Below are 14,806 nucleotides of genomic sequence, written 5' to 3'. Positions count from 1 at the left end.
AGGCCGCATGTACCATCGAGTAAGGGGCCGTCCATAAATGACGTCACGCACCTAGGGGGGGGAGGTCAGACATTTGTGACGATGTGTGACGAGGGGGGGGGGGGGGGTTGAGAAATGTGACGTCACATCAAAATGCGCAACTTTAAATAAATATAGACAACACGTTCTACTTAATTAAATATACTTTTTTTTTCTCCTACAACATCAGAGTGCAGCGCTACATTAAATACGCACTACAATGACAATAGCTTAAAGCGATTTGAAGCATGTTTTATTTGGGGGGGGGGCAGAGCTTTTTGACGTCATATTTGAGGGGGGGGTCTGACTTTTTGTGACGCCGTGTGACGAAGGGGGGGGGGTCAAAAATCGTCCAAAATCGCGTGACGTCATTTATGGACGGACCCTTTACATTTTACGCGATCTAACCCAAAAAACGTTATCATGAGTAATATTGGTCACGAAAGCCCACTACGACCACCACTACGTGTTAAAGAGTAAAGATCACAGACGGAGACACGAGATGAAGAGCGATGAGGTGAGAGAGAGATACACGAGAGATAGCGAGACGAAGAAGCTGCTCGTTAGCCGGCACGCGAACGGCCGTGTCGATGCCACCTTGGCTCACCAGAATCCCGGTCCACAGCTTCCACCGTTGCCCCTTCACCGTAAAGAGAGGAGGGCCCTTGCCTAAGATCGGCAAGTACTCCGAGCATTGATTCAAACACAAGCAAGGCTGACTGTCGAGATGAAGTGTGTCGAAACCGGGCCTTGAACAATAAAAGCTACAAGGCGTTTCGTTTTTGCCATGAAAACGAAACACCACGTGCACGTGGCCCGTTATCTTCTCACACACTTGCGATGGCTTACGTGTTCACTTCAAGCGCGCGCACAGCCCAATTGTCACCCCGCCACTCGATGAGGGCCCTCTCCCCCGTGCCACGTGTGGATCGTTGGGGTTTTGTGACCGTACTTCGCTATGCTGGTCAGTACGGGTTTGAAGGTGGGGGAGCAGATACGTTGGTGCTCTCTTACCTACATAGCCTCTTGTTACAGCAGCCCTTTTGCCCACTTCAGCAGCTGTTTCTTGCTGTGATGACGGACGCTTGTGTTGCGCCCGAAACGTCGTGATTTAATTTATTTTATACCTACGTGACTTTACCGAAAGAACCAAAGAGAATGGATCCCTGCAGTCACGAAAACTTCAAATCGAGATTAAAATAATGGACTTTGCTGCACTGCCGTCTGCTGTCCGCTGCGTAGCACGGCAGCAGCCTATGGCACCTGTTATGCATGGTGGTCGCCACCCATCCAAGCACCACCTACGCTCAGCTCTGACCAACCACTGCTGCACTGCAACCACCGCCTAATGTATTTCCAATTTGGCTTCTGTGATTTGACAAAACATTTTGCGAGACACACTTTGTACAAATGACAAAATAAATCGAAATGTAACAAGCACATGTTTATTTCCATACATATATATAATCTTATACGCAATGAAGCTTCATGTACAATATAGAGTTATTTTGGTCCGACTAAATAAATCACGGTTGTGCTGTCATCGTGGGGGAATAAGGTCTTGTAAAATCATTGGCTGCTGCTACATCATCTGACAATTCACCCCCCCCACCCCTGTCCTGCCCAGTAATTTGATGTGTCACTATCCGTAGAGTCACATTCCAATTAATCCATTCTGTTTTAATCTCATTTGTATCATTGGATTCCTCTACGGCGCACCTCCGATTAGCACGGTTGGCTTTGTACGGTGCAAATGAACCTATGGGCTTGCGACTTCACTTCATAACACGTCCCAAGGCCCACACGAACCCTTGCCGCCCCAACATTTTTCTTGCGGACAATATTAATCCCAAGTTTCATTTCGTGTAACCCAGGCGAGGACGAACAGAGAAGGGGACAGTGTCCCTGGGAAAAGTATCTTTAGCCCCACACTAATCGGGCATGAGAGGGGAGGGAACGGTGCCGGATTATCCGAGGACCAAAACTGGCTACAAAAGTAGCTACATATGTAGCTACGGGCCCCGGATTTTTAAGGGCCCCGCGCTAAATGCTTTCAAGCTATCAATTCCGGTTCAGTGATTCTGAAATTGCTCTATTACTATAGTACTATACCGCCTTCAACTTTTATGAACGACTGAGTGTTTTAGGTTCGCGATTTGTCGTATTATCTGGCTGTACAGGAAATGAAAAAATACAATTACTTTACTATACAAGTTAAAAATGAGTGTTTTAATAATTATGTTTGAAATGTTATTTAGGGCCCCTTTATAACAAATGCAAGAGGCCCCGCACTCGCTTCATCCGGCACCAGGAGGGAACGTTTTCGAGGTGAAAATATCGTCTCCGATTTGGCATGCTCGGTCGCCTCCGTCACGGTCCAACTCTGCCAGATTCGAAATTGACTCCGCGTTGACTAAATTGCGACTACAAGCAAAGACAAAGATCCCCCGTGGAGCCTGTAAACGGGCTGTTGGGGGGTAATTGCTGTTCGCGAGGAGCATCTTTGCAGGCCGGCACTATGGCACACGAGGGGATGGGTTTCCAGCACCACGCCCGACCGCCTTTGTCTCCCCAGTGGCGATGACTTTACACACCGCACCAGGTACTCAATAAGGAAAAATAATTTCACGATCCCTGCTTTAGCCTAAACATATACAATGTTCGCATACAAGATATTTAAATAAGAATAATTCATTGATAATTAAATGCACGATTCGAATCGTGTCGTAAATCTATTTCAATCCGTGAATCATCGCACGTGCGGTGAAGAAATGAAACGCCAGCTGGACAATCGTTACGAACATCACTACGTGGATCAACTTTAAATGAAACACCCCATAAGTAAATCGTACAAAGCATTCATATAACAACATGGCTACTGCATGACCTGCGTGATAAAAAAGTCAAGTACAGGGACTCCTCCACTTACGAACTATTTAGGTTCCAGATGTCTGTTCGTAAGTCGATTTGTTCGTGAGTCCAACTTTACTCCTATCGATTTCAAACGTGTTGTACGGCATGTGCACTAAACACGGGGAATGGCTTTAAAAGTTGTATTATCTCCTGCATATGTAGATGCCACTGGTTCTTCACGTTCTGCCAATGTAGATGCCACTGGTTCTTGACGTTCTGCAGATGTAGATGCCACTGATTCTTCACGTTCTGCAGATGTAGATGCCACTGGTTCTTCACGTTCTGCAGATGTAGATGCCACTGGTTCTTCACGTTCTGCAGATGTAGATGCCACTGGTTCTTTACGTTCTGCAGATATAGGTGCCACTGGTTCTTCACGTTCTGCATATGTAGATGTCACTGGTTCTTCACGTTCTGTAGATGTAGATGCCACTGGTTCTTCACGTTCTGCGGATGTAGATGCCACTAGTTCTTCACGTTCTGGAGATGAAGATGCCACTGGTTCTTCACGTTCTGTAGATGTAGATGCCACTGGTTCTTTACGTTCTGCAGATATAGGTGCCACTGGTTCTTCACGTTCTGCAGATGTAGATACCACTGGTTCTTCATGTTCTGCACATGTAGATGCCACTGGTTCTTCACGTTCAGCAGATGTAGATGCCACCGCTGCCATCTACCACTCTCGGTCCGGACAGACAATTGGACATACGGGCAAGTTTGTTCGTATCTCTGAGAGTACTTAAGTCGAATGTTCGTAAGTAGAGGAGTCCCTGTCATTATTTACTCATCTATCTATCCCGGAGAGACACACTGACTCGTTGTACACATTTTCAGGAGGGTCCTACTTTGTTTTTTTACATTTTCAGTCAATGAACGATGACTCGTGTGTATTTCTGTGTGGGAGAAAAAACCGGAGTGCCCGGAGAAAACCCACGCACGCGAGGGGGCAACACTCTATCCCCCCGTAAAGATGGGGACAGATGCTGATAGGTCAACTTTCCACCACACGACACAGTCAATTAGTAAGGTTTGTCACGTGAACAAAGATGCCAATTAGTTACTTGTTGTGGGTTTACTCTCCAACACACAGCCGGTGTGTGCTGTACTAGTAGCGAATTGGCACGTTTTGTTTACATGACAAACCTTCCTAATTGGCTGTGTCGGGTGGTGGCTGGTTCATCGACACATTGACATTTACGCGATCCAATCTAAAAAAACTGTTATATTATTGACAACTTTCTGCACTGCCTTCTGCTTGCGAGCCAGGGGTATGATACCTCGGGAAAGGAGTTTCACGACGGTTGTGCGATCGATCGACCAACCCTCGCCTCCACTGTTGGCACTTCCCGATTAGCACGGTTGAGCCACGTACGGTGCCAAAGAAGTTCAACATACGTTGATGCTTGAAATATTTTCAAGAAGGAATCCGGCGCCGATTTTCCTTCTGCAGCCTCTCTCCGGCACACGGTGGAATTTTCGCGTCGAATCTCAAGTTCAACGTGCGTACACCAAGGCCGTAGCCACGGAGTCAACATTGGGGGGGACCAAATCTTCCAGGGTGTCTGGGGGTCCCAACCCAGAAAAATATTGAAAACTCATTTCCCGCCTAAAATATAAAAAAAATCACTAACACATGGGATGGACTTTTATTTATTTTTTACAATAATGTATAATAGTGTATTGTATTACATTGCTCTGTTTTTACTTTTTTACCATTTCTTGTTTCATTGTATGTAATGGCAGAAATTATGGATTCATAAAATACAACCATAACCACAATCATAGAAACAGAAATCTATGCATTGTTATATGAAGTCCAGATATTGTGGCCAAGGTTTAGCAAATAGTTGTTTTTATTTACATAGCATAGCAATTTTTTATAGCAATATATTTGGGGGGGGGGGGGGGACATTTTGAGCATATTTGAATATTGGGGGGGATGTGTATGCTAGAGTGGCAGGCACGGTGGCGGCTGAACTTGAATGTGGACGACGCGTTTAGTCGAGTCGGCTTTCCAGGGAGGATGGAGGTGATGGGGGAGGGGAGGGGAGGGGGGGGTAAATTAAACATCGCGTGGCATCGTTTCAAACTGCCGCGCCGGGAGATAGGATCGAACCGGCGACCTCCCCGTTGCAAGTCCGTTGACGCTCACCATGACGTCACTGTGGCAGCGCCCCCTGGGCAAAAATATTTTTTTTTATATAAAAAACAATGATAATTATAATAATCTCTATTGACAAGAAAGAACACTTATATAATATAGTACAGCACTGAGTTGAGCACAAATATCGTATGCGATTATAATACTGGCAAAATAGACAGTTTTTAAGAATATAGAATAGATGGGAGAAGCAGTGGTGCAGTGTTCTATGAACCCAGCGAACTGTTTGATTCCAGGCCGTGTCTCCCATTAGAGATGAGTGGAATCTGAACCAGTTATGGGCCCACCCACTCACCCCGCCACCACTTCACCAACCTGTGCTGACCTGCATCGTGAAGCATCGTCCAACAAATCCCCATGAACTCAAAGAGGGGGGAGTCTCACACAGACCATCGTCGTCGTCATCATCATCATCACCATCACGACTCTCAAAACCAAACAGTCTCACAACTCTCGTCTCGACGCGATCCAACAACCCACCCTCAGTCATTGGCCTATACAAAACGCACTAGGATAGCAAAGGGGACACTCTAATAGCCCCTTTCCACTTGCACGTGTGAGCCGTGCCAGCAGGGGGTCAGCACGGTATGGGTGGTTTTCCACTGCGCATTACCGACCCACGCTACACCGGCCTCACAGGACCACGTGTGAGTCTGGCTCAGGCCCAAGCCGCGCTAGGGGTGGGGCTAATGACATGTGCAGGCACGACGCCTGTCAGTGTACAACTCCGCGTTGGCTACATGCGTTTCGACGTCGCGAATTGGGGGTGACGTAAGCGGCACGACTCGGCTTGAGCGGTGGAATAGCAGCCCACGCTCCCTGACCCGGCGCCAGCACGGCTCGGATACGCAAGTGGAAAAAGAGATAGAAATACTGCAAAGACGATGGGCTAGGGTGCCGAGTGGACTTGCTCGATTGATTCTCTGTGCAGGGGTGAACGGGTCTAGGCTTCGCTGGGGGCTACTCGGGACAAAAACCAGACGCCCATGGGTTCCTTTCGCCCCTTCATGGGCACGGGGCCCCGGTGCTGGAGCAGGAAGTCGGGGTCGCTGTTTTCTGGGGTCATGAGGCAGCTGCGGAAGGCAACAGCGGCGGCAGCGATGAGTGACGTAAGCGAATGTGAGCTTCATGTGAGTGCCATTGTGATGATTGCAGCAGTGAGTGCGCGATCACGATGTGTGTAATTCTAATGTCAGCGGGTGAGTATTTGAAACGGCGTTTTGTGTGTTTAGTTTGTCGTCCTTCCCCGCACCACCGATTGCCATGGTTGGTTACGTACAGTGCGAAAGAAGTTTTAACATACATACGTGCATGATGCCAGTCGGTGAGTGTGATAACAGTGGTGAGTGTGATGTCTGTGGTGAGTGTGCTGTCTGTGGTGTGATGTGCATGCGATGCCGATGTCGGTGGGTGAGCATGATGGTGCAGTTGAGAGTGATGACGATGTGGTGGCGAGTGTGACGTCGGTGATGAGCGTCATGGTGGAGGTGACGAGTGCGACGTGGGGGGGGGATGAGAATGTCTACATGCACGCGTAATCGTGGCGGCAGCTATGACCGCCGAGTCAATGGCAAAAGCGACGCTGCTCGTGGACACGACGTCGGCCGTGGCGGCAGATGCCGACCGTGAGTTCGGTTGTCAGTGGCGAGAGTCGCAAAAGCGGCGACTGTCTCGTGCGCGTCACGGGCGCGACACGAGCAGCGACAACGGCGACAGCGCTGCCAAGTCCAAATGGCGCCATGCCGAGAGCGTTCAGCATGTACATCGAACTTCTCGCGCACCGTACGTAGTCAACCATGCTTATCGGAGACATCACGGCTATCGCGATTTTCACCTGAAGACGATGGCTTGTGTTGCTATCGAAACGCCGTGATTTATTTTGTTTTATTTCTACCTACGTGACTTTACCGAAAGAACCAAAGAATGTGGATCCCTGCAGTCACGAAAGCTGAAAATCAAGATTAACAACTGATTGATGATGGAAGGAAGTTCAGGAGGGGATGATGGTGATTTCTCAACGGTGATGTATTTTCTGCTGCTGTGGTCGAGGAGGAGGAGGAAGTGTTGGTGGTGGTGCTGTTGCTGGTGTCGGCGACGAGCAATGGTGAGTGGTGGTGGTGGTGGTAAGTCCGCTACCGGTAAGTGTCCTCGGACACGTTGATTTTCCCCGGCCGTCCCGTCGTCTCGGTCCTGCTCGTCAGGTTCACCGTGTTGCCAAAGAGGCAGTACCGGGGCATCCTCTGTCCAATCACCCCGGCCACCACCTCGCCGGAGTGAACGCCAATCGTTATCTGTCACGCGAGCCCCACCACACGCGTCACCGCCACCGCAGAAGCATTCGTCCACTCGTTGAGCCCCAGCGCGGGCTGGCGACGTTGCCGGGCGGCAGCGCGTTTTGCGGGGGATTGTGGTTGCGAGCCGAGCGGACGCCCTGGTTACTACTGCAGGCACTCTATGTTAACGCGGTGGACATTAAGAAAACTGGTGACGTTATTCGAACAAAGGGTAGGCCGTTAAACTAAACTATACAACTAAACTAATTAAACAATTTTTATTTTACCAGGTGAGGCCCAATGAGTAGCTCGGTTTCGGAAGTGGCCAGGCTATCATAAATTATAGCTCAACAAAGTGGCTCATAATCACGTGGAAATGTATATCAATCAAATACTTTAAACGCGTGATGTTGATTATAAATGTGTAGGGATAAAACCAGATGATCTGGAGAAAAATCCACGCGAGCACGGGGAGAGAGACATGCAAACTCCAAATATACAGGCGTCAGGGGTCGGGATCGAGCCCATGACTTCCTGCATGCCAGTTAAGGGAGTTAAGATCTCACCACCGTGAGCTCTCTCCTCTCCCATGACTTATATCCTCTTCCAGGACCCCTCCTAGCAGCTTCTCTCAACAGTTAACAACTTAAACCAAACTCCCGCCTCATCTCCCAGCCCATCAAACGCTCGTTCGCTAGACCAACAGACCCATCGATCATCAGTCGCTGTTCCGCCTGACCAATCAGGATCTTCCCGAGAAAAACACTCAGCCAAAGGGCAATGACTGACATTTCTACAGTAATTGATAACGGACCGTCTTTAACGTCTTGTTACACAAGCGCTGTCCAGGCACCAACCTGCTTAGCTTGTGAGGCCCGACGGGATCCACATTGGCCTCACCCAGTAAATGAGAAGAATCGGGATCTTTACTCAGCCTGAATAAATCCGATGAGCTACAGCGCTATTTTTTTACAGATGCCCAGTAGGGGCACGGGGTCAGAAAGTGACAACGAACAAACAATACACAAACACGACAGGAGTGCAAAGTATAGGAAAGGTAAGCAGATCACTAAAAATTAGAAAATTAAATAGATTAAAGTTTTTCAGTTCAAATCGCGTAACTACACCAATTCCCAAGCTTGCACAAGGCAGCACAACAACGTCAAGAACAGTCCCAGACCACACGAAGACAACACAGCAGTAGTCCCTCAATACAATTGCACATTGACATTGGACAATCGGTGCATACACGGGTAAGGATGAGAGTTACAATTCACATTGACAAACGCTGTTGTGTCCGGCACTAATCCACTGCTTCAGGATACTTTTCGAAGGAAGATGTTACGATGTTCAGGGATGAAGGAAACAGCGGTTGTTTCAAGACGTTGGCTCTGCAATGGCAAAGGCTTAGTCACCTCCTCCTATTAAATAGGGAACACCCCTCTCTCCATTTCTCTTTCTCTCTCGTTTTCTCTCTCTGTTTCTCCCCGGCATCACCCAGACCCCCGCGCGGCTCACCTGCACGGCCTTCCCGTCCACCGTCACGCGGCCCGCGCTGTCGATCATGTCGAGCGCCAGGCGGCACACGGAGCGAGCGTGGTGCGGGCACGGCTCCGGCAGTCCGCTCACCGTCATGTACTTGTCTCCCACCGTCTCCACCTGCCACGCAGAATCCACCACCACAGTCGTCGTCAATGGCAGCAACAGCAGGATCTGGCTTTAGGAGACAGAAGAAGCTTTGAGATTTCTCTTCGGTGGCCAAAGCACTTTTAAATCTAGATTGAAAACTAATTTCTTTGAGGCTGAGCTTTGTGTTTAGTTTGTTGTCCTTGCCCGCGCCTCCGATTAGCACGGTTGGCTACGTATGGTGCGAATGAAGTTCAAAATCCACACTACCCAAAGACTCAACACTGCCCATAGACTAACACTACCCATAAACTAACACTACCCATAGACTCAACACTACCCATAGACTCAACACTGCCCATAGACTAACACTACCCATAGACTAACACTACCCATAGACTAACACTGCCCATAGACTAACACTGACCATAGACTAACACTACCCATAGACTCAACACAGCCCATAGACTAACACTGCCCATAGACTAACACTCCCCATAAACTCATCACTGCCCATAGACTAACACTACCCATAGACTCAACACTGCCCATTGACTCAACACTGCCCATTGACTCAACACTGCCCATAGACTCAAAACTGCACCTCCAATTATCACGGTTGGCTATGTACAGTGCAAAACGAATTTCAACGTAATTCCATACAAAGCCTTCGTCTTAAATTCTAGACAATTATGACTGCTGAAATACAAAGCATTAGTTCTGCCGAGTTCCTACCCCACCGCACTTGAGAGACTTCACCGCGAGGCAGCCACGGTGATTAATGATCCAGCACTCGGTGACAGCTGGGATTAAGATCTCGCCTTAGAGACATGAAGGTTAGGGTCAGGGTTAAGGTCTCACCTTGGAGACGTGAGGGTGAGGGTCAGGGCTAGGGCCTCACCTTGGAGACGTGAGGGTGAGGGTCGGGGTTAATGTCTCACCTTGTAGACTTGAGGGTCAGGGTTAAAGTCTCACCTAATAGACTTGAAGGTTAGGGTCAGGGTTAATGTCTCACCTTGTAGACGTGAGGGTGAGGGTCAGGGTTAATGTCTCACCTTGTAGACGTGAGGGTTAGGGTTAAGGTCTCACCTTGGAGGCGTGAGGGTGAGGGTCAGGGTTAATGTCTCACCTTGTAGACCTGAGGGTGAGGGTCAGGGTTAGGGTCTCACCTTGGAGACGTGAGGGTTAGGGTGAGGGTTAAGGTCTCACCTTAGAGACGTAAGGGTGAGGGTCAGGGTTAAGGTCTCACTTTGGAGACGTGAGGGTGAGGGTTAAGGTCTCACCTTGGAGACGTGAGGGTTAGGGTCAGGGTTAAGGTCTCACATTGTAGACTTGAGGGTCAGGGTCAGCGGCTCACCTCGTTGACATGATATTATGGTTAAAGTTAAAATATCGCCTTGTGGGGGTTAGGGTTAGATTATGGTCTGGGGCTCACCTTGTAGACCTGAGGATGAGAGTTTGGGCCAGGGTCAGGGTCTCGCCTTGTAAACATCAGGGTTAGGGTCAGGGTCTCGCCTTGTAGACGTGAGAATGAGGGTTCGATCTAGGGTCAGGGTCAGGGTCTCGCCTTGTAGACATGAGTGTGAGGGTTCGATCTGGGGTCAGGGCCTTGCCTTGTAGATGTGAGGGTTCGAGCCGGGATCAGGGTCAGGGTCTCGCCTTATAGACGTGAGGGTTGCGACGTGGGTCGGTGAGGCAGTCGAAGCGCGTGTAGAGGTCGTTGAGGAGCCTCACGATCACCATGGCCCCCGTGGCAGTGGCGTGATGTGAGCAAACCTCCTGGAAGCCCACGATGCCGCTGAACAGCACGGTCACCTGCACGCGGGTAAAAAAGACAAATGTCTCCCCACGTGTGACCTACACAGGCTGCGGGAGCAAGTGCTGTTAGCGAGTGCCTATTAAGACCGGTATGGCACACGAGGGGGCGGTGTGTGCCCGGCCTCCGCCTTTGTCTCCAGAGATGTTCAAGCACTGTACCAGGTACTCATTTAAGGCTGACCCAACCTAGCGATCGCCCCAATACCATCTCAGATTTCGATCGCAGCTGTGTATTAGCCTTAGCCTCGGCGTGGTAATTAGCGCACGGTGCTACAGATCTGGTGGCCTGAATTTGATTCCTGGCCGCAGTTAACAGTAGTGGAGAGTGATATCTGAACTGATCCTGGGACACCTACACTCACCAGTGTGGTGAAGTATTGCCAAACAGCTGGCATGGAGAGGCTTTCACCCATGAATGGATTGACAAAGAGTAATACATGTACACAACACCAACATCAATCTTAAATTTTTCTTGAGCTGAAAATGCAATTCAACAACAGTAAAACCTGTGTGCAGGCCGGAAATAAATTATATCACACTCAGATAAAAAAAAACTAAGGTTTTTTAAACAGTAAAGCACAACAGGAATTCCAGCATAATTTGCAAGTTGAGATTAATCATCAATCTTGGGTATATTCTGCATGTGGTGGCAAGATTTTAAATACCTTTCCGGGTATACGAGAGGTCGTGGGTTCAATCTCAACCCTGACGCCTGTATATTTGGAGTTTGCATATTCGTGTTGATTTTTCTCCGGGTCCTCCGGTTTTTCTCTCCACATTTAGAATCAACATCAAGCGTTTATAGTATCTGGCTGCTATAAATTTCCACGTAAAAGGCCACTTCGTTGCAAGTTCATTTGTAATAGCTAGGTCGCTTCTGAAAAATAGCCATATTGCTCGGTGGGCCTTACCTGGTAAAATAAAAAAGAGTTTAGTTTAAAATTTCACAAAAACAGGACTATCCTGGCCGCGTCGGAACGTCTTGGTAGCGTCAAAGTCCAACCTGCCCAGCTGCCTTGCTAATTCGCGTAAGGCACCGCAGTGCCTAGGCCCTAGGAGATCTAAACTACCTCGCCTGTATGCAGGAGGTCGTGGTTTCGATGCCGACCCTGACAGCTACTGTATATTTGGAATTTGCATGTCTCTCTCTCCCTGTGGTCGTGTGGATTTTTTCTACGGGTCTCTAGTTTTTCCCTTCACATTTAGAAACAAGTGTTTGGAGTATTTGGCTGCTATACATTTTCACGCGATAAGCCACTTTCTTGAGCAATCATTTGTGGCCAGGTTGCTTCTGAAAAAGAGCTACATAGCTGAGGGGGCCTTACCGGTTAAAATAAAAAATAGTTTAGCATGAACTAGTTTAGGATGTTTACTCCTGACATGCTTGGATTTCAATTCAAATTTATTCCCATATGCAATAACAGTGCTTACAGGTACCCCTTAAATACAACGCGCGTCAACATTAGAGGTGTATATACAACATATTTGTTATTTAATTGACACTTTTAAAGACTCATAATTCCGTTCACAAATTGTTATTTTTTTATAATTGTGATGCAACAAATTAAAACCATACATCAATGAATGCAGCGTGAAGCTAAGGGATCAATGCAAAAACCTGTAGATCAATTGTGGCAGCTGCTATACATTTCCACATTTTAGAAACAACGTGCGCTTAAGAGTATTCGGCTGCTATAAGTTTCCACATGATGATGAGCCCACTTGGTTGAGCTATCATTTGTGGTGGCCAGGTCACTTCTGACTAAAGAGTAACTGCATAGCAGCTCAGAGGGGCCTTCTTGCCTGGTACAATAAAAACATAGTTTTTATCGTTTAGTTAAAAAATATATTTTTTCTATTGAGGCAATGTGCGGGCCTGATACATCACTTTATGATGCACGTACACACACCGTCAACATTAAGCCAAACCGGTTGTGAAAAGCAGATAGGGAATGGGCTCGCTGCCCCAAACCATACTGGGTCTCACCGAAAGGGGACAGGGTAACTTTACTTTTTAAGTAAGAGGGAAGGGATGACAAGGGGAGATAGAGAGGGATATAACCAAAGCACGCCTGATATAAAGAAAATAAAAACACAAGAGGCGACCCAAACGAGAATTTTTTCTTTCCACCTCTCCGATTCCGACTCCCGTATAATTTCCAGTGGCTATGCCCCTTATCCTCGGTCAATGTCTCCCGACCCCTCCATCCTGCTTAACTTATTTCAGCTGTTGTATAAGGGAGGACCATCTGGCCTCGAATTTCCCCCTCCTTTCCCCTAGAGCTTATATAGTTTAGTTTGTGTGTGTGTGTGCGGACGGTGGAGTCCGCGCGCTGCAGAGCTCACCTGTGTGTACCTGCGCGCCGGCACGGGCCGCTTGTGACGCAGCTCGTTTGCCACGGATGGAGGCAGCACGGAGTAGAGGAGCCTGCGACCGGCCACCCAGAGTGCACACGCAGGGGTTTAACGCAGCGCAACGCGGCCACAGGGTATGGCGACCAAATCGCTCGGAACAGAATCAGCAAAATATATAATCTATTTTTTCCTACTTTGATAATGGAAAAAAGGTCCCATGATATAGCTGCTCACCCCGAGTTATAAATTCTCTGATATGCCCATTATATTTGTGCTGTTCGCCTTTTGGCGTTCTCTGGTATGACACTGGTGGTGAGACTAGGCCATAAAGAAAACTCTCTTTGGCGTAGGCCAATCAGTTTCAAAGACAATGCGTACATTATTATCAGAGCACGTTTGTTTGCATGTTATTGCCACAAGTATGTATGGTTAATGCATAGATTATTCTTCGCAAAAGGTATAATCTATTTGGTGTTTGAACATATTAACACGCCTCCTGTTTTACTGCCAGAAGGGGTAAAACCTACTCTAAATTTTCATACTTTGATGCTGGCAAAAAGGTCTCATGATATAAAATCTGAATCATCGGAATATTTACTTATACTGGGGGAGGAATCCGATGAGCTACAAAAATCTATTTGAACAGATGTCCAGTAAGGGTCATGGGGTCAGAACGTTACAACAACAAACAATTTGGAAGGCCATAAAACCTAGGTGGTCTAGCAGCCGAAGGTTTTAGAGAGAGCTGCTTGGTCAGTTCGATTAGAGAAGTCGAATTAGTGATGCTATTGTTGGTTTTCGTGGCTAGGTGGTTGGTGGGATCTGGTATAGCTGCCATCATTAAGAAGGTCCTGCATTTTGTTGTTGTAAGTGGTTTTATCCATGATGACAGTGGCATTGCCCTTATCGGCTGAGAGGATGACAATGTCATCTCTCTTTTTTAAGTGAGCGAGTTCAAAACACTCGTCCTTGCTGATGTTTCTAATGGGTTTCCTCGCGTTTTTGAAAAAAGTAGCGATTTCAGATCTTGCAACGTCTGCCGGGTTGTGTCCCAAACCTTTGAGGGCTACGTCGACCTGGGCAATGATATCATCTTACCAGGTAAACCCACTGAGCTATTAGCTTCTTTTGTAGAAGCGACCTGGCCACAAATGATAGCTTGACGAAGTGGCTTACCACGTGGAAATTTATAGCAGCAAAATAATCGAGATGAGATAACGCTTGCGAACCTGTGAGATCTCGGAAGCTAAGCAAGGATGATCCTATTCTTTGGTTCTTTTGGTAAAGTCACGTAGAGAGAAAAAATAAAAGTAAATAAAATGAAAAACTATGACAGTTCGAAAACAATATAAGCGATCGTCATCAAGAGAAAACAAAAAAATGACGATCGCTTGTGTTGTGATCGAAACGTCGTAGTTTTTATTTGATTTACTTTCATTTTTTCTATCTACGTGAATTTACCGAAAGAACCAAGGAATATGAATTCCTGCAGTCACGAAAGTTTTAAGTCAACATTTAAGGATGATCCTGGATATTAAACAAATGTGTGACCACCATTACGCACAAACAAGATGCTATAGGCTGTGGGACACTATGTTACGGGCAACAGAGGGCAGTGCAGCATATCCTTCATTGTGCTGTA

General features: G+C 47.5%; 1 protein-coding gene across 1 annotated transcript in view; it reads right to left on the bottom strand.

The window, feature by feature from the left end:
• Positions 1–5,785: 5,785 nt before the first annotated feature.
• GUCY1B1 (guanylate cyclase 1 soluble subunit beta 1) overlaps positions 5,786–14,806 on the bottom strand; it is a 48,939-nt gene continuing 39,918 nt past the window's right edge. Inside the window, exons 13-17 of the mRNA XM_078618949.1 lie at positions 13,156–13,237; positions 10,651–10,806; positions 8,884–9,024; positions 7,229–7,383; positions 5,786–6,165 (exon numbers count right to left, since the gene is read on the bottom strand). Coding sequence (XP_078475075.1) covers positions 6,036–6,165; positions 7,229–7,383; positions 8,884–9,024; positions 10,651–10,806; positions 13,156–13,237 — 664 coding nt within the window. The 3' untranslated portion in view covers positions 5,786–6,035. The remainder of the gene's footprint in view (positions 6,166–7,228; positions 7,384–8,883; positions 9,025–10,650; positions 10,807–13,155; positions 13,238–14,806) is intronic.

Source organism: Lampetra planeri, chromosome 60 (genome assembly GCF_965212315.1).
Source record: "Lampetra planeri chromosome 60, kcLamPlan1.2.h2, whole genome shotgun sequence".
Lineage (NCBI taxonomy): Eukaryota > Metazoa > Chordata > Hyperoartia > Petromyzontiformes > Petromyzontidae > Lampetra > Lampetra planeri.
The sequence above is the reverse complement of the archived record's forward strand: the minus strand, read 5'-3'. Positions and strand labels throughout refer to the sequence as shown.